The sequence below is a fragment of the Diadema antillarum genome, unplaced genomic scaffold (assembly GCF_040938485.1).
Source record: "Diadema antillarum isolate AM-2024a unplaced genomic scaffold, OU_Dant_1.0 seq00001051_RagTag, whole genome shotgun sequence".
Taxonomy (NCBI): Eukaryota; Metazoa; Echinodermata; class Echinoidea; order Diadematoida; family Diadematidae; genus Diadema; species Diadema antillarum.
In genome coordinates, this window is record NW_027271881.1 from 666,106 (window position 1) to 686,552 (window position 20,447).

A 20,447-nucleotide genomic window follows, 5' to 3' on the forward strand; every position below is an offset into this window, starting at 1 on the left:
AAGATGCCGACCCTCATGGTTTGCCCCCCAAGTGACTTGTTATTAGTCAGCAAACGGTATCAACCAGGCATATTTTGCCATACGCTTGAACTGAACTGAATTTCCGTTTTAAAAAATCTGAGCTGCATGACCGTACATGCTGCCATTGTATCAGATATCGTTCTAAATGGTGAAGCTATGAAAATTAATCATGTTGGTCGCTTGAAGGGGAATGAGACCCAACTACTCGATATTATGTTGATTGAGTGAATGCAGCAATATTGGCAGAACACATCAGCGAAGTTTGAGGAAAATGGGACAATCCGTTGAAAGTTATGAATTTCGGTGCATCCATTGCTAGATAACAAAACTACTACAGTTCGTGACGTCACATATTTTTAGCGGTACAAAAAAATATAAAGGGAATTCCACAAAATCAAATGCTTTATTAAATGTATACACATTCCCTCGACTTAATTACATAGTAGTACATAACTCGGTCAGCAAAGTTTGATAATTTCAATAATTACGTTCAGACGGTGATCCTTAAAGGACAAGTTCACCTTCATAAACATAAGGATTGAGAAAAAGCAACAATATTAGTAGAACACATCAGTGAAAGTTTGAGGAAAATTGGACAATCGATGCAGAAGTTATGAATTTTTTAAATTTTTGTGTTGGAACCGCTGGATGAGGAGACTACTACAGCTTGTGAGTCATATGCGTACAACAGTATAAAGAAAATGTAAAAGAAAATTCAACATATTTTCACTTTTTTTCGCATAATAAAAGAGCACTTGACTTGCCTCTTTCTAAAGGCAGGGGGAATAATATTACCCATAACATTTGTCGGTAACGAGTCAGGGGAATGTGTACTTTTTTCAAAAGATGGAATTTTGTGAAATTCTCTTTATATTTTCCTTATATTGTTGTACGCATGAGACATCTAAGTTATTCATACACTGCAGTAGTCTTCTCATCCAGCGGGTACTGCACAAAAACTTCGAAAATTCATAACTTTTGAACGGATTGTCTGATTTTCCTCAAACTTTCAATGATGTGTTCTACTAATATTGCTACATTCTCTCAATCCTTATGTTTATGAAGGTGAACTTGTCCTTTAACTTCGAGGATAAGCTCGTAGTTAAATATGGGACGCTAAGTGTCGCATGCTCTCATTCGTCACGAAATTGGTCATTTCGTCAACGAAATTGGCATTTCGACGAAATAACAACCTTAAGAAACCGTACGACACATGGCGCCCCATACTTACCTACGAACTTATCCTCGAAGTGAACGTAACTATATTCTAATTTTTTCCTTTATATTGTGAACATGATGTATTTAAACTATAAAGCGTAGCTGTGAAATGCACATAACCTGATTCATTTAAGCAACGAGAATGATGTATCTTTTCCCGAAATAATTGTCTGTATTCGATGAATCTATATTAAAGATGTGACTTCGTTTTGTTTTGTTTTTTGTGTTCGATTACCAAAACGATCAGCTCGAAAGAAGTTATTGTCTTCATTTCGCCAATTCTGTAAAAATAACAAACAAACAAACAAACGAACAAACAAACAAAACCGAGGAAAGGAAAAGTGCGGTTGAATTCAGCCTTTTATTTCATCGTATATACATGACTATGGACTGAAATGAGATATTATGTGAATCACAACGATTTTAGACTGTACGCGCGGGCTCTCACACTTCTGCCAAGATTGTGCACGTAGTAGAGAAAAGATATGCATATACGTAGTGACACACAGCCACCAAGTTCAGAGGCTTATTGATGCCTTGCACAACATTCGCCCGTAGTTCAGATCTGTATCGTTCCAGTCATCCGTTGTCATGGAGATATGCCCTCATTTATGTTTTTGTCTACTTCAATTCCTTTTAGGTGTCAATCTAAAACGTTAGTCTCTTAGGAGATGTGTGAATGTGTGTGTGTTTGTGCGTGAGTGTGAGTGAGTGAGTGTGTGTGAGTGTGTGTGTGTGAGCGTGTGTTTCCGTTTCTTAGACGCTCCACCAAGCGTGACATGTCATGAATATCCCTGGTTTGACATGACGGCAATGCTTTTAGTTTCCATGGCTCTCATTTTATAGGTCAAACGTCAAACTGTCCTTTGAAGTCTCCCTGTATCATTGTATCGGGCACATTAAACGTGTTTTTGTTTCATTTGTTCGGGTTTTCTTTTTCCCTCGCTCTCTCTCTCGCTCAGGAGGAATGTGCTTTCATAGCTATCGACCATTGTGGGCGATATCCTTTACTAAGTTAAGTAGCCGGTTGCTATTTTGTAAATGTAACACACACAAAAAAATGAAATAAAGGAATTGAAAACGTTCTCTGACGTTTACTTCGAGAAACTTGAAAGCAAGCCTTCGTTGATTTTTTTTTCTTACTGCTTCATTTTCAGTTTCCCTGCTTTCCCCCTCTTATTTCCTGCATTTTCATGACTTTCATTCGTGTGGAATGAATGGCTTAAAATGCCAAGGTGACTGGTTCACGGTTGAAATGAAGTCGTGAACGAGGGATTGATCTCATAACCCGAATACGTCGAAAAACGGAGAAAAGAACCCCGGTTTTACGTCATAGCAACACCGTCATTATCACAGTAGGATGAAACGGCTTTCTGCGAGGTATTAACGCTTCGGAGAGGGAGAAATCTATTCGAAGTACGGGAAGAGTGAATAGCAATACCGGATATGTAGAGCCCTGATATCGATGTCATTGTATAACTTTGATATAATGATGGCAAGAACATTCTCCGGAGGTTTCCTTGTAACTCGATAGTCAAAAAACAAAGACATTAAAAAAAAACTGTTTGGAAATCAACAGTTCGTGATATAAATGTCATTTTTTCAGAGTGGGCAGTTTCGTTCTTGTTGTTGTACTTGTTTTCCATGCAGGCTCGCTCGTGAAAATTCAGATGCATAACAGATATTCAACTATAGTGTATCAATAGTTCCATTTTTACTTATCTGCGCAGAGTCCAATGAAATATTGACATGCAGATTAAGCATTGTAAAGTACTATCAATTTAGAATACACACACACACACACACACACACACACACACACACATATATATATATATATATATATATATATATTGTGGATATGTTAAAGATAATATAAAGTTTTGGTACCTCAAAAGTTTCCCTGAGCTTCCTTGTCTTAGTTTGTGTTTCAGGTTAAAGTACCTTTCATATAACTAACACTGTGAATATAACTAACACTGTGAGACTTACTCGACCCAAAGTGCTCTCATGTCTTAGTAATCGTGCAATAATGGTTTCGTGCAATACGTGTATATTGATTGTCGCGGTACCGCGTCGAGTCAAACTAACGGCTCGTTCGAATTTTTCAGAGCCCGGTCTGCTCTGGTACGAAACCATTATTGCATGATTACTAAGACATGAGAGCACTTTGGGGCGAGTAAGTCTCACAGTGTTATATGAAAGGTACTTTAACCTGAAACACAAACTAAGACCAGGAAACTCAGGGAAACTTTTGAAGTACCAAAACTTTAGATTATCTTTAACGTTATTTTGATGTAAAAAATAGCCTACTTACATGACGTGTGAAATGGTTACCTTTTATATACCAGACTATTTGTGTTGAAAACAGCAAATTAAAAGAAACAATAGATATGTAATTGATTGGTTACTCATCATCCTGCAGTTCTTAAGCTTTTGGGTTATTTTTTCTTCCGATTCTATGCGCTAAAATGCAGTTTTTCAACTACACTGTAAAAACATCGGTGTTAGATTTAATACCACGGGTGTTAAATCTAACACCGATCAAACTTCAATAAAGGACCACACCCACAGGTGTTGAAAATGCACTGTGATGGTGTTGAAAAGCGTTCACCTGACACTTCGTGGTGTTAATTTGACACTGTACCTGGTGTTATTTTGACACTGTACTGGTGTTAATTCAAAAATGACACCACATGGTGTTGATTTGATATTTTTTGGTGTTAATATCAATGGTTTAACACCCGTCCAGCTTCAATAAGAGACCACACCAGCTGGTGTTACTTTGGTGTAAATTTATTTTCACATTTTTTCAAAAATATAGTATTTTGATATAAAATTCTTGATCGTCTTGTTTAAATTAAAAATCAACAAGAAGTGCAGTTACTAAGAAACTCTTCAAAAAACAGTTTAAAGTTTGGAAATGACACCCGGAGGTGTTAATTTAACACCATAAATGAGCACCGAAAATTTAACACCAGCTCGGTGTTCGCTATTTAACACCGGACTTTTTGCAGTGTATATGTGGTATATTGGATGATCCATGTGCAATCAACCTTGCCTATAAGTCGAATCTATTTGGACTTGGTATAGTATCGACTCAGAGATAATTCGACTTACGAGGTATTAAAATCAATAGAATATGAAGAGAAAATGACTTGAAAACACCTTTGACTTATGCGAGATTGACTGTAGTTGGGTTCAAATGGATGAAGAAACACTCAAGCATGCAAAAAGTTGTGAACATTTTCGCCGTCACTCTCAACTGTATTATGAGCAAGTAGATCACAGCGCTATAGTAAACCTATCATACCGAAGTATTTGTTTGTTTTTCCGTTCACTGCTGTCTAGACGGAAAAATGTTAGAATGCTGTATCCAGTGGCTCTTTTGAAGTATTGAGAATTCATCTTCAATACCAATTTCACCATAGCGTAATTTGATCACTGCAATGGTATAGCAATAAAGTTACGGTCCATCGACATTAATATCCACTTAATATTTCATTACATAGATGCAGTGACTTTGGTAGTGATGATACATTTTAGTCGTAATGTTTTTGAAGAAAATGATGCAAAGCATTGTCATGGCCCCACTATTTATCCGTGCATTGGCAGCATTCTGAGTGTAGAAACGTGATTATAAGCAATCCAAGCGGAACTCCGCCTCAGTCAATGACCCGGCGCTTCCTATTATCAGCTCTTATGGAAGTCACGGAAAATGTGTGGGATTTTGCGAACTGCTGCAGGCAATGAGTGATGGGGAAAATAAAACTCTTAGAGACAGTTTTTAGCCTTTCCTATATAGAATGCAAATTTTGTTTGCAGACTTAAAGGAAAGATGAAACGTAAATAAGCATAAATTGGTTAGTGAACACCATGCATGTATCGGCAAATCAAAACAATATGGATACATAATTATTATATTGCCGTGTAATACACGTATTGGCAAATCAAACATTTAGTGAATTTTGATCGCAGTCCAGCAAGTAAAGAGATAACTGATAAAAGGATGAATATTTTGATGGTAATAAATGAGATGAAAAAATTCATTTCAGTGCGATGTCTTATTGTGAAGTAGAAACAATAGAGTTCTTTCTGTATTAAAAAATACGACATGATTACGATTACCCAGGCGACATGAGAGTCTCTTGACCGACACGACTACTTCCAAGTATCTACTTTATGTCCTATGATTGAACCTAACAGTATTCCAATGCCCCAAATTTCACTGAACTGCTAGCTTTTATTCCCTTTTTTCATGCGCGAAGCTATGAAAGTGCAGAAGACAATAAAATTTGATATTTCATACCCCCCCCCCCCCAACTCAAGGCATCGTAATGTTTTCTTCTTCACAATAATTTGTATGCAGGCCGCTGCTCCTTCTTAGCTATGGCACGGAAGATGAATGGAAGGCGGAGAAACTTCCGCAGGCAAAACAGTGATAAACTGGTTATTTTGTTTCTATTCAGAATCAGGCTTTGCACTTTAATGAGATGTAAATGCGTACAGCTGAAACGATCAGTCATACAGCTAGGTTCAGACGATTCGAGCAACATCTTCAGCTCACTGCCATCAGTCGAAAAGGTGAGGAATGTCATTGTACAAGTTAAGTTGGAAAGGAGTTGATTATATACAAATGGAATCGTGTTTGAATGGGGGCTTACTGAAACAACATTGAGCTGGCAACCTTTTGTACGTGAATAGTCAGAATAGGATTCTCTAGTAAGTGTGATGTGATTAAAAAAAAACACTTTATATCTTATGCGAATATGAATGTAAATAATGTGCTTCCTCAGTACTAAGATATCAGACGAACTCATGAAAGATAAAACGTCTTTTTAATCACCCATCTTGTCATTCTTTAATTTCGTAAGGCTTGTGATTTCCGACCAAACTATCGATCAAAACTGTCGATATCATCATCACTTTAAATACCGGGTACGCCATGGATGAAAAAGTGCTCCCCGCGTATATATACGCCCCTATCTGGGTATATTATCTCTGTTCTAGAGATATAACGCGAGAGCGCCGAGGCGAGAAAATTAACAATCTGTCACGTGATACGAGCGCCACTGGGTTCGCGAACTTGATATTGCAGCACATGCCGGTAATGGTATATCATAATCCAATTATACGGCCGCATGTGCCGCGCAGACACGAATCATTCGAAGGGGGTAAACACTAGGCTACAGTCATGGCAACGCACTTTTTCCTCGCTCTGCCTGATCATCATCTTAATTTTGAACTTCTGTCAGGCATATGTTGTTGTTGGCTTTTTTTTTTCGTGGGAAATATTGCCAACACTCGACTAATCTCTCAAGTATCCCGTTATGAAGTACGTTCTTGGCTGTATTCTCAAGACAAGGGACCTTTTTTTTTCGTTGTCTGATAGGAGAAAGTCGGCTTCTTCCAATGTGATAATCATAGTTACAGTTTCATATCATTTCAGTCAAAATATGTGCCATTAAACGAGTACAGTTCTTATCGCGATACTACAGTGCATGAATCAGAAAGTTCAGAGACCAAAACATGTTTTTTTTTATTATTATTTCATTTGTATTCATATCATTTGTTCATCTTTTTAAGTGAAGGAGTAAATATATTTTATCGGAAGGTGTGTATAGCACTCGTAACGAAACATATTTCATGCATCCGCCATGAAATTGCGCCGGAGGTATTGTGCTTTCCGATTGTCCATCCGTAATCGATACAACGTAACTTCAGAACCATTTTGAGGAAATCCAAAATTAACTTTATGGCATATGATTATGTAAAGCTTTGACTGGACGAAGCTCTGCCTATCAGCTATTGAGCCCACACGCTCAAGGTCAAAGGCCATAGGTCAAGGTCAAATGCTAAAAAGGTCACTACTCACCCTATATCTCTGCATTGCCTCTATCTATTTACATTAAACTCAGTGTATACATGTATCATCACATTAAGATTATATAGGGGAACAAAGTATGAGTCATAAAGTCAAAGGTCATAGGTCAAGTGAAAATGCAATGATTTAACTTCTTTGTTCCTCAATATCTAGGAAATGGCTCCAAATATCTTCATGAAACTTAGTATACATGTATTGCCTAATATTGTTTCTCTTTGAAATTTTGTGTCATGAGGCCAAAGATCAAGGGCAAAAGATCGGATTGAATGCTGAAAGTACACTATTTTCTCCACACCCTATAAATGACTGAAGGTGTACACTGAGCAGTGTAATTAAACTTGGTATATGGCCCTACAATTTTGTACATGCATTACCATACAGTGATTATGTAGGGAAAGTTTTCGGCCATGGGGTCAAAGGTCATGTGAAAATGCTAAGATTTCACCTGTTTTCCGTATTTTGAAAGTGACTCAGAGTATTTTTATGAAAATCGGTGTATAATTACCAGATAGTGATTATTTTCCAGTCATGCTAAATTGTCTCATTTCGGCAAAATGTACTGAAGACCTATATTGGGAGAATAATGCGATATGGCGGAGGCATACTGCAGTACTAATCGCCATAGCGACATTTTTTTAGTTTCATACTTATATCTTGAGCAAAGTCAGGAAGAAAGTGTGTCCTTGTAGAAAAGAATACGTTATATTTCAGACATGTAAACAGCTGCATTGCCTTTACACGTGCCACACATGACAGTCTCATGACCGAATCTTCTTCTTGAAATAGGCATACAGCGTCGTGTTAGCTGACTTCGATCGTCATAGTGGACGATCGTCATAGTGGACACAACTTAAGGCTCATCCACTGCAATTGTCGAATTTCGGTCATTTGAATCACAAATTTGTTTCATTTGCTACAACATCCGCGTAAATATCGCGTAATTATATATATATTTTTCCTTCTGGGACTTGCTTTCCTTGAAATTGCCATATTTAGTTGTCTTTGATCGTCTTCATAACCTGCTGATAGTTTCCTTTTTTATTGATGCTCAGCGGCGGATTATGACGGTGATCCTCAGTAATTTCACTGTTTACACCGCCTCTTTCTTATTTCTCAGATTCCACCGTGATGTTGATAAGCACAGCAGCCACCTCGGACTCGAGACAAGGTAATTACGCACTTCTTCGTAACTCACAACTGCCTGTGTCATTATGATTTGAGGAGGGCCTTCACCTCATGAGCTTTCAGTTTTCCTGGAAGTTACTATGCAGGATGACCACACCTTCAAATGCAATGCCACTCTACTAGTAGGCCTATAATGTAAGTTTGATTTGATAAGTAGGATATATCCAACAGACAGAATTACAGACATTTCATGAAGGTTGGACGGCAAAATGAGAAACCCTTTGAAGGCTCGAGTTTCACACGTTTTTACAAAACAGATGATTATTTAATCAATCTTAACCGATTTGCGAATTAGAAAAGATGATGATGATGATGACGATGATGTAAGTGCTTTGCAGGTCTTCGACATCTCTGCACACAATCTAGACTAAATGTCCGTTTATGACATGTAATAAAAAAGTAAGCCTCGTCTTCTTCCCACAACAAACTCATTATAAGTTATGATAAACGCTGAATAAATATGACTTTCAAGAGGAAATAGTTGTATTTAAATTATCGACATAGAATATGGTTTCATTACTGTTGAAACCAACTGGAGAATAGTGAGGTGATGATATATATCATCGTCTTATCTAAGCTGCACGTGTGGTTACGATCACTATCACTATAGAGCGTGAAAAGATGTGGATATGAAATTCCCTAGTTCAATTTTGGTTATACCGAAGTTCATCCAGATTTTGACTATACCCAAGTTATAGATAAATTAATGATGAATTTTATATGATATATATATAATATGAAAGAGAGAGAGAGAGAGAGAGAGAATTCTGTGAGACGTATATCTGCAAGACGCGCATGTTTGTTGAAGTGGAATTTCCAACACATTGATTTTTATGTATGTATGTATATATATATATAAATATATAAATATATGTATATATATATATGTATATATATATATACATATATTTATATATTCATTTATTCATTCATTCATTCATTTCGAATATTTGTACAGATGAGCTCTATCAGTAAAAAAAAAAATAAAACCAACAATACATGGATACAGTGAATAATCACACATTAAAAGAGTTTTCAAAGGAGCGCATAGACATAATGAAAGGTTGGTACACTGAAAAAAAAAAAGTTTTGCTGGTCTTCCTGAAGGCTCTGTACACATAAATTTATTTTATTTTCTCAAATCATCTGCCGCCTATCCTTCCTCTTACATGCTTTGGTTATGCCTCATGGATATCGACGAAATTTGATATCCCCCTTTTTATTTTGTTCCAAACAACTTTTCACACCGTATTTGACCAAGGACTTTGTGTTATGTATATATAACACATTGTATATATATATATATATATATATATATATATATATACATATATATATATATATATATATACATATATATATATATATATATATATATATATATATATACATATATATATATATATATATATATATATATATATATATTGATGGGTTTTTTTTATGCAGTTCATTGCAATGAGGTGTTCATTAATTAAGTTTCATTTGTCTTAGTGCACATGCAGTGTATACCGGTTGTGCCAAGGAATTCCCCGTGGTTTGCTTGTTTCTCCGTACTATGTGCTTGTCTATAGCAATGTAAATTCTCGTGTGCAAACTAAGCAGTGAACTAGCCTCCAGTCGGACGGATGTAGCGTCATTTGCAGGTGGCAAATGTTGATTCTCACGCAGACGTCGTGCTGAACCACTTGTTATCCCCCCCCCCCCCCATCTCTCTCCATCATCCCCCTCTCTGTATGTATGCATGTATGTATGTATGCATGTATGTATCGTTCTGGCATAATTGTTATGCATTTTTTTTTTCTGTCAACCGTCACTCTGTAATAACGGTGCGTCCATTTTCCGTTTGTTTTGTTTCGTTTATGTTTTTCGTGGTTTTTTAGGGAGGTTGTCATTAAGTAGGGTGCGTCGAGAGTTCATTGTGTTGATGCCGTATTCAGCGCCCTCTTGAATTTGTTTCCCCTATTCTTGAATATGTATAAGGGGCGAGAGTTAATTTCTGTCACGGTCGACATCACAATAAAACATTGGTCGGGAGTTACCCCCAGTGAAAATCGTCTCATCATCGTTGCATCATCTTTGCAAACAGTTTTAACAAAAACAACAACAGATCAATGAAAGTTAGTACGGTGTTAGACTGAAACTTGCGGTGTTTTAATGTCATTAAATCGTCTAAATTTGGCGTTCTATTGGTTTTTATCGACATTTGGATGGTAATACCACCTGAGTTTCTTGGAAATTAAAGATGTTAACACATATTAGCACATGTGCATTACCCGTAGAGTACACAATGGCAATGTACGCAAACACTGTACGCAAGACACATCACATTTGAAATATATTATAGTACGATGGATGGATGTATCAGGAAAGGTAGGTGGAAAGGGGGAAGTGTTGATGGTATGTAATATCCCCCACCTTCCGGTATAAAGAGTTCAAGCTGAAAAGATGCTCGACATGACTCGGAAACGCACTTCGTAATTCAATCTGCAGTCACAAAATAGATTGACAACACATAACTACATTAACGGAAAACCCAACTAAATCTTGGCGCTCGTGATGATTACAAAGCAAAACATCACTGAAGTCGCTGTGATAATGATATAGCAAGACGCAGATTCCGATTCGAAAGTTCTGGTTCTGCGAGAAGTTGAAGAAAATGAGCGGAAACTAAAAATGACATGAACCACGGCCACTCGCACTATAACGATGTCATGTGAAGGGAAATTTTATCAAAATAATGGATCTATCTCAACAAATTCTGCTCTTCCCGCTTCCATCCAGCCTTGATCGGATGCTTTACACGGATCTCCGTGGGAGCATTGTCAGAACTTAGACAGCAGCCGAAAATGAAACAAGTTGTCATAACAAGGACTCGAGAGATCGCGCACAATGAAGCGGAAACAGTGGGGAAGTGAGACGTATTGTGGTATCAAAATCTGATGTCAGTAGAGTTTTGCTTTTGTCCTTGGTGTTTTGCTTTTTTCGTTTTTTTTTAACAATATGTTTTACACTGTTATTTGTCGAGAACCTACCGTCGCTCAACCACAGACATAAACAACACACACACACACGCACACACAAAGTGTTGGGGAAGTGCTGAGGAGCGGGTAAATGGGGTTAAGAGCATAATGAGGCTCGAAGCCATTAGATGTCATGGACAGTCACTTGAATAAATAAATTGGTACTATGTTGTAGAGACAGGCGGAAACAGAGACAGACGGCTGTGGTGACAACCGAAACATGCATAAACACCCAGGCACATAATGTATAGGCACGTGGAAAAAATATAGTATACATGGCTCTAAGTAATAAAAAAAAATGATCGTATCAACAAAGGAATATCGGGAGAAAGTGAAGTTCTCTTTTTTGTTGTTCTTGCACTTCTTACAATTTTTGACTGAGGCATATTTGTAGGTGAAAATCCGAAAAATATGCTTACAATTCAAATTCGACTTTTTCTTCTAAGATTCGTAATTATTAATTGTGATTTTAATCGTTAGACCTGCATGTAGACTGTCAGCGTTCTCGCAAACTTCGTGTATTCATGTGGTCGTTTATTTTGCGCTTTGAACAGACGATGATTTCAGGGTACAATTGTTTCATGGGGTATAAGCGCAGAATATCGGTATAGTGTTGTTGGTGCGTGACCCACATTAATGATTATTGTAGCGCGTGTTTCCTCCAGTTTACGTGAAGTGAAAGCAATGAACACGCATTATGTCAGATGGGCGACACAGACTGCCCTGTCGTCTGGCCAATAAACGGAATTTACCCCCAATGCGTTTGCTTGCATAAAGCAAAGAGAGGTTATGTCTGACATCTTTAAATCATCCCACCAACAAATAACATACCAAACAAAGGAAAAAACAAACTTCAGTTTCTCCCACCCCAACTAACAGAATGTCTTGGACATAGTCTTGTGCAATTCATTCATTTGTTGTGTAGTTGTTGTTTTTAAACTGGAGAGCGAGTTGCCGAGCGTTTCACAGCCGATCTTCAGCGGAATTTATCATCACTTGCAATCATACATGCAGACGTCATATGTACAAATGGCTGCGTGTGGTGCTCTCGGCTGTATACCGTCGATGAGAGGCAAGAAAAAAAAATCTGATCATGCGATTGGCGATGCGCTCCAAAATTAATGGAAATAACCTTTGTCATTTGAAATTATTCCTTTCCTTTCTTATCAATCGGTACATCACGGAATGGGAATTTATGAATTCGTATGAAGGCGGGACGCTTTGAAAATGAAATTGAACTGTCACGCTTGCGGGCTCCCAGATGGAACAGATAACTACGCTGGATGAAATACATCAGATAGTTCTATCATCCACTTAACATGATGACGTGGATCCTTCATAAGCTGGAAGTTTTTCGGAATTCCGAATATAGAAGTGACCAGATTTTTAGATTTGTAGATTAATTATCACACATCCATCAGTGCATCTTTTTCTTCTCTTTTTAATGATATTCATTATCAAACAAGAAAAGAGTTCGGTCCTGTAACCTCACTCTGAAGACGGATGTTCCTTCGCAGCCGCTCACAGAGTTCAGTACCGATTGAAGAAATCAAGAAGAAATCAAGGGTTGCTAGTAAAAGCGTCCAATATCTTTCTGGCTCTCTTTCCGACGTATAAGATTCTATTACATTATTTTATGATTTTGAATAATGACCGACCGAAGCGTCTTTGAAGTTGTGCCCCAGCAACACTCAGTCACGATACCACGTATCGGCCTCTGCTTCCGCTGCTATTGTGAAAGCGCGATGTCCTATTGGAGTAGTTTGCTCGAGCTAACGAGGGATAAATATCATACTTTGATGTGATTTGCTTTTGCGTCCTACTCTGTATTATATACCATGAATATTCACTTCATGCTTTTTCTAGTTCAAAAAGAAAAAAAAATTCTTTGTATCTTCAGCTCAAGGTAGGCCTATTTCAGGCCGAAGTGCATGGTGCTATACAAATGAGTTATATTCATCTTACTCGTTTCTCGTGACACGGGTACCTCAGATGCGCTTTCTTGACTTATTTTTGTTTGTTTGTTTGTTTGTTTGTTTGTTTGTTTGTATACATACAGTGTTTACAATGTTGCGTAGCGGAGGGGATTACGGCATGGGGATACCCATACAATAAAAACGGTGTTTTTAGCTCACCTGAGCCAAAGGCTCAAGTGAGCTATTGCGATCGCCCTTCGTCCGGCGTCCGTCGTGCGTCGTGCGTCGTGCGTCGTGCGTCGTCCGTCGTCCGTCGTCCGTCGTCCGTCGTCCGTCGTGCGTCGTCCGTCGTGCGTCGTGCGTAAACTTTTTACATTTTCATCTTCTTCTTGAAAACCCCATGACCGATTTTCATCAAACTTGGCAGGTAGCATCCCTAGGGGGTTAGGAACTCAATTTGTTAAAATGGGCACCATGCCCCACCCAGGGGGCCCCCAGGGGGGCCCAAACCCCCCAAAATTAAGGAATCTGTAAAAATCTTCTTCTCTAGAACCAGAAGTGATAGAGCTAAGTTAATACTATGAGTTAGTACATTGATGACTGTAGTTTCAAGTTTGTTCATGGCAGAATCAGGGGTGCCCCCCTTGGGACCCAGGGGGGGGGGGAGGGGTGAGGAGGGGTCCTAATGGGGCCTAAATTGTACATTTTTATCTTCTTCTTGAGAACCCCATGACCCATTTTCACCAAACTTGGCAGGTAGCATCCCTAGGGGGTTAGGAACTCCATTTGTTAAAATGGGCACCATGACCCACCCAGGGGGCCCCCAGGGGGCCCAAACCCCCCAAAATTAAGGAATCCGCAAAAATCTTCTTCTCTAGAACCAGAAGTGATAGAGCTAGGTTAATACTATGAGTTAGCACATTGATGACTGTAGTTTCAAGTTTGTTCATGGCAGAATCAGGGGTGCCCCCCTTGGGACCCAGGGGGGGGGGGGGTGAGGAGGGGTCCTAATGGGGCCTAAATTGTACATTTTTATCTTCTTCTTGAGAACCCCATGACCCATTTTCACCAAACTTGGCAGGTAGCATCCCTAGGGGGTTAGGATCGCAATTTGTTAAAATGGGCACCATGCCCCACCCAGGGGGCCCCCAGGGGGCCCAAACCCCCCAAAATTAAGGAATCTGTAAAAATCTTCTTCTCTAGAACCAGAAGTGATAGAGCTAAGTTAATACTATGAGTTAGTACATTGATGACTGTAGTTTCAAGTTTGTTCATGGCAGAATCAGGGGTGCCCCCCTTGGGACCCAGGGGAGGGGGGTGGGGAAGGGTTCTAATGGGGCCTAAATTGTACATTTTCATCTTCTTCTTGAGAACTCCTTGACCCATTTTCACCAAACTTGGCAGGTAGCATCCCTAGGGGGTTAGGAACTCCATTTGTTAAAATGGGCACCATGACCCACCCAGGGGGCCCCCAGGGGGCCCAAACCCCCCAAAATTAAGGAATCCGCAAAAATCTTCTTCTCTAGAACCAGAAGTGATAGAGCTAGGTTAATACTATGAGTTAGCACATTGATGACTGTAGTTTCAAGTTTGTTCATGGCAGAATCAGGGGTGCCCCCCTTGGGACCCAGGGGGGGGGGGGGGTGAGGAGGGGTCCTAATGGGGCCTAAATTGTACATGTTTATCTTCTTCTTGAGAACCCCATGACCCATTTTCACCAAACTTGGCAGGTAGCATCCCTAGGGGGTTAGGATCTCAATTTGTTAAAATGGGCACCATGCCCCACCCAGGGGGCCCCAGGGGGGGCCCAAACCCCCCAAAATTAAGGAATCTGTAAAAATCTTCTTCTCTAGAACCAGAAGTGATAGAGCTAAGTTAATACTATGAGTTAGTACATTGATGACTGTAGTTTCAAGTTTGTTCATGGCAGAATCAGGGGTGCCCCCCTTGGGACCCAGGGGAGGGGGGTGGGGAAGGGTTCTAATGGGGCCTAAATTGTACATTTTCATCTTCTTCTTGAGAACTCCATGACCCATTTTCATCAAACTTGGCAGGTAGCATCCCTAGGGGGTTAGGAACTCAATTTGTTAAAATGGGCACCATGCCCCACCCAGGGGGCCCCCAGGGGGGCCCAAACCCCCCAAAATTAAGGAATCTGTAAAAATCTTCTTCTCTAGAACCAGAAGTGATAGAGCTAAGTTAATACTATGAGTTAGTACATTGATGACTGTAGTTTCAAGTTTGTTCATGGCAGAATCAGGGGTGCCCCCCTTGGGACCCAGGGGAGGGGGGTGGGGAAGGGTTCTAATGGGGCCTAAATTGTACATTTTCATCTTCTTCTTGAGAACTCCATGACCCATTTTCACCAAACTTGGCAGGTAGCATCCCTAGGGGGTTAGGAACTCCATTTGTTAAAATGGGCACCATGACCCACCCAGGGGGCCCCCAGGGGGCCCAAACCCCCCAAAATTAAGGAATCCGCAAAAATCTTCTTCTCTAGAACCAGAAGTGATAGAGCTAGGTTAATACTATGAGTTAGCACATTGATGACTGTAGTTTCAAGTTTGTTCATGGCAGAATCAGGGGTGCCCCCCTTGGGACCCAGGGGGGGGGGGGGGTGAGGAGGGGTCCTAATGGGGCCTAAATTGTACATTTTTATCTTCTTCTTGAGAACCCCATGACCCATTTTCACCAAACTTGGCAGGTAGCATCCCTAGGGGGTTAGGATCTCAATTTGTTAAAATGGGCACCATGCCCCACCCAGGGGGCCCCCAGGGGGCCCAAACCCCCCAAATGAAGGAATCTTTAAGAATCTTCTCTAGAATCAGAAGTTATAGAGCTGAGATAATACTATGAGTGAGTACATTAATGACTGTAGTTTCAAGTTTGTTCATAGGAGATCCAGGGGTGCCCCTCTTGGGGGTAGGGGGGGGGGGGTGGTTGGAAGGGTCCAAATGGGGGCCTGAATTGTACATTTTCATCTTCTTCCTGAAAACCTCATGATGGATTTTTGTCAAACTTGGCAGGTAGCATCCCTAGGTGGTCAGGATCTCAATTTATCAAACTGGGCACCATGCCCCACCCAGAGGGCCCCAGGGGGCCCCAATTCCCCCAAATTAAGGAATCTTGAAAAAATTGGGCCCTTATTGTACATTTTCATCTTCCACTTGAGAATGCCTCGTCAAATTTTGGTAGAGCTGTGAATAATTTAGATTAGTGACTGCGTAAAAGGTGAACTTGCGATACTCAGGTGAGCGCTAGACCCGCGGGTCTCTTGTTTTATGATCCAACAGTTATTGCTGATACGGGTTGCTGACATGAGTAAACTATATGTTTACCTTTTGTTTGTGTGTATTTGTTCGCGTTTACATCCTCACATACCTGCAACTGTGAGGATGTAGTATGCATGTTGATCCGATTTTAATCTATTCTACCATTCGATTCATGAGTAATAATTGTCAATCGGATATGTTCATTCCAATATATACTTTGATAACTCTGGTTTGTTTTTGTTATCTATTTTTCCGCTGACGTACACCGTGCCGCCGCGGGACGGTTAACGGTAAAATGATAGTTATCGCTTTGTGCAACGTTTGTCACTGGAAACTCGACACCACGGCAACATATCGTACTCCAAGGTAGTGTGTTCTCTGTTCTGTCTCTTCAAAATTCAGTCGAGTCAAGTTACATGACAGATCATGTACGAACTGTATCAAATGACCGACTTTACTAGTCTGACATTTCTAGACGGATGTGGATCTCATTACTACGAGCAACACACTATATAAATGGGAAAGACTGCCGCATTTCACAACGCGGATTTTCGAACAAGCCCTGTAATTGAGATGAAGAGTTGGTATAAATGTGGTCAGTTAAATATATAGTTGTACATGAATGAGTATTATGTAAAAGCATTTGCTCGTATTATACCGATTTCACTTTCCGACCCGTTCAGAGAGCACGTGTAGACCCCATAAAAGGGTGCGGTTACCGGAAAATCTTCTCTACTTTTGGATGTGACATCATCCGAGTTCGATCTTGTTTGGGCATTTGCTTGCTATTGAGCTAAGGATGTCAATTATTCAGAATACTAAAAAAGAAAAAGGAAAAAGACGAAATGAAATAAAATAAAAGATACCCTTCTACATCGCTCTCATGGTATTCATCAAACTATCGGCGACGCTACAATCTTATATCCTGGATATAGAATAGGTGTTGTTTTGTTTTTTTGATAAATGATAGCCAACTAATTGTTAGCTTGGCTGCGAAACGAGCTCTGATTAATTAAAGATGCTTCGATTGTTTTCGTTGCACTTAGTGAACTATGATTTCGCAATAGTTGGTAACGTCACTATAATCAACTTTATATTGCATGGGTTTTACCTGCATCATGCATGCAGTGTGTTCAAGTAGACCTATTAAAGGACAAGTTCACCTTCATAAACATAAGGATTGAGAGAATGCAACAATATTAGTAGAACACATCAGTGAAAGTTTGAGGAAAATTGGACAATCGATGCAAAAGTTATGAATTTTTAAAATTTTTGTGTTGGAACCGCTGGATGAGGAGACTACTACAACTTGTGAGTCATATGCGTACAACAGTATAAAGAAAATGTAAAAGAAAATTCAACATATTTTCATTTTTTTCGCATAATAAAAGAGCTCTTGACTTGCCTCTTTCTAAAGGCAGGGGGAATAATATTGCCCATAACATTTGTCGGTAACGAGTCAGGGGAATGTGTACTTTTTTCAAAAGATGGAATTTTGTGAAATTCTCTTTATATTTTCCTTATATTGTTGTACGCAAGTTATTCATACACTGCAGTAGTCTTCTCATCCAGCGGTTGCTGCACAAAAATTTTAAAAATTCATAACTTTTGAACGGATTGCCTGATTTTCCTCAAACTTTCAATGATGTGTTCTACTAATATTGCTACATTCTCTCAATCCTTATGTTTATAAAGGTGAACTTGTCCTTTAAGTGGTCGCTCCTTGTGTAGCTCTTGATGTTCCACTTCTAATTCTTTTTGCCGGTATGATTTCCTCGGTCTTTCTCAACCCACATACACTCTGCCAAAGATGTCAGATTTCAGGCAATAGTCGTTTCGAGTAATCTTCCTATTCCCCTTGACTGAAAGTGAAATGAGGTAATCATGTATTTTGTTCAAGTTTGGTGTGACAGATCCGACCGAGGAGAGCTCACTAGTATATACGGAATCTCGACTCTCTCTGTGTAACACGTGCTTTCACTGAATTAAAGGAATTCAATTTCAAGCCTAAATATACATGTGATGGATTGGGTGAAAGCAGAAATGTAAAAAGACACATCAGTGAAAGTTTGAGGGAATCGCACAATCGGTTAGAAAGTTATGAGTTTTTAAAGTTTCGATGCCGTAATCGGTATATCGCTGGGAGGTATGTTAAGTGCTCTTTAGTCATCCTAGAAAAGTGAAAATATGTTGATTTTTTGTTAATTTTCTTTACATTGTCATCAATAATGACGTCATAAAGTGAGTAACCTCCTTATCCAGCAATCACGGCACCGAAAGTTTTAAAATTCACTTTTTAATCGATTGTCCGATTTTCCGCAAACTTTCACTGATGTGTTCTACTAAAATTGCTGCTTTCACTCAGTCCACATTTCTATTTTCGTTTTTGTTTCCTTTAAAGTGTTATTAGTGTCACAGGAAACTGTTTCGTGTAATCGAGGGGGTGGGGGAGATGGAGAGATCCCGCATCTCCCTGGTAGGATGAATGTTACGTAAACTGATTTGTAAAGCAATCACTTGTCAATGTTTTCGTTTTCGATGCGTTTCGATAGGGTCGGGTTTGTGATATTGGGGAAAAATACAGGGTCTTTCCTAACCGAGGATCCGAAACTCACAAAGATATTCATTATAAAATCTGCACTAAATTATACTCTGGGGATCCGCGCTGGCGAAACCGGACATGGCTGATGAAAACCCACATTTCAAGCAACTTTCCTATTATGTTACTCAGCCTGTGTATAGCCACTCGAGAAACCAATCATATCGATTACTTCGCGTCACACGCATATGAGTCATTTGATCCATGGTTTTATTTACAAGAAGGTTCGGTTGCAATATTACGTTATTTCTCACCCTTTTTTACGAGCTACAGAGAAAGTTTTGTCGTGAAAGCTTCAGTGCAAATTTCTCTCCGTGAAGATCATTGAAAGCAGGACCGATCAATGTAACATCTGAACATGGTATACACTTTGTTACTTCGTAATATGGTCCCAGTCTAATTATGGTGTTTATTAGCTAAAGATCTGTATCACTTTAGTATGAAGGCACTGGCTATGAAAAAGATTATGTCACTGCACTAGGTTCCCATGTTTTGTTTTTGAACGAGAATGGCATGAGTGCCCAGGGTTAAGACTTTGTATTCAATTCTTATTGTAATCGATCTGGAAGACAGCGGATCTATGCTGGTCTTGAGAGCGATATCCGAGGCCCGTAAGCCTCGAGCGAAGAGATTATAACCTGGTCCAAGTTAAATCAAGTGTTGAGATCTTTTTTAATGGAGTCTCACGTTACGAGACTACCACATTTTGGCGGCAGTTATTTCCGGATTCGATCTCAAAGCGGTGTCGGATGATGGAGTGATCGACACACTTCAGGTTATCGGAGCAGACAGGATAGGGATTGCGTTACCCAGTTCGATTGCCTTTCCCTAAACTGTGTGCCGCCGCCCTAAGCTTAATTCGTGAGCCGACCACTAGATACAACGATTATATTTTGGCTCTCATTTTTAACTGCGGTGTGACTGATACCGTGCGACAGAAGCTGGCTCAAAGAGCAGTTTCGTCTGCGCGGATTTTGTTACCCGCTGCTACGTGCCCAACGTAACATTGGTTCGGTTTATGTGCAAGGTAAGGCGAGATTTCAGAAATGGAGCGTTGTCTCGATTTTCTCCCACTGGTTTTCAGCAATTCTCAAAACACATCCCTCACGCAGCATGAACGATGCTCTCTAGAATTTCACGTTTGTTTGTTTTGGCTAGGGCCATTCGATATGACTCCACTGATTCGCTCTCCCCTTTGAGCTTTTAGCAGCGCCCTGGGTATGCCCGCAGAAATGACTGTATTCTAATCCAGCGGTGTCGCCCACGCACGAGCATATTTAATAATAGCATGGTAGTGTAGAGGCCCCAGTCTCCGCGCTTCCTGTTGCT

General features: G+C 39.7%; 1 protein-coding gene across 1 annotated transcript in view; it reads left to right on the forward strand.

Moving 5' to 3' along the window:
- Positions 1-20,447, forward strand: part of LOC139743127 (uncharacterized) — a 104,164-nt gene that overhangs the window by 63,204 nt on the left and 20,513 nt on the right. Inside the window, exon 9 of the mRNA XM_071653636.1 lies at positions 8,241-8,291. Within this exon, the coding sequence (XP_071509737.1) occupies positions 8,241-8,291 (51 nt within the window). The remainder of the gene's footprint in view (positions 1-8,240; positions 8,292-20,447) is intronic.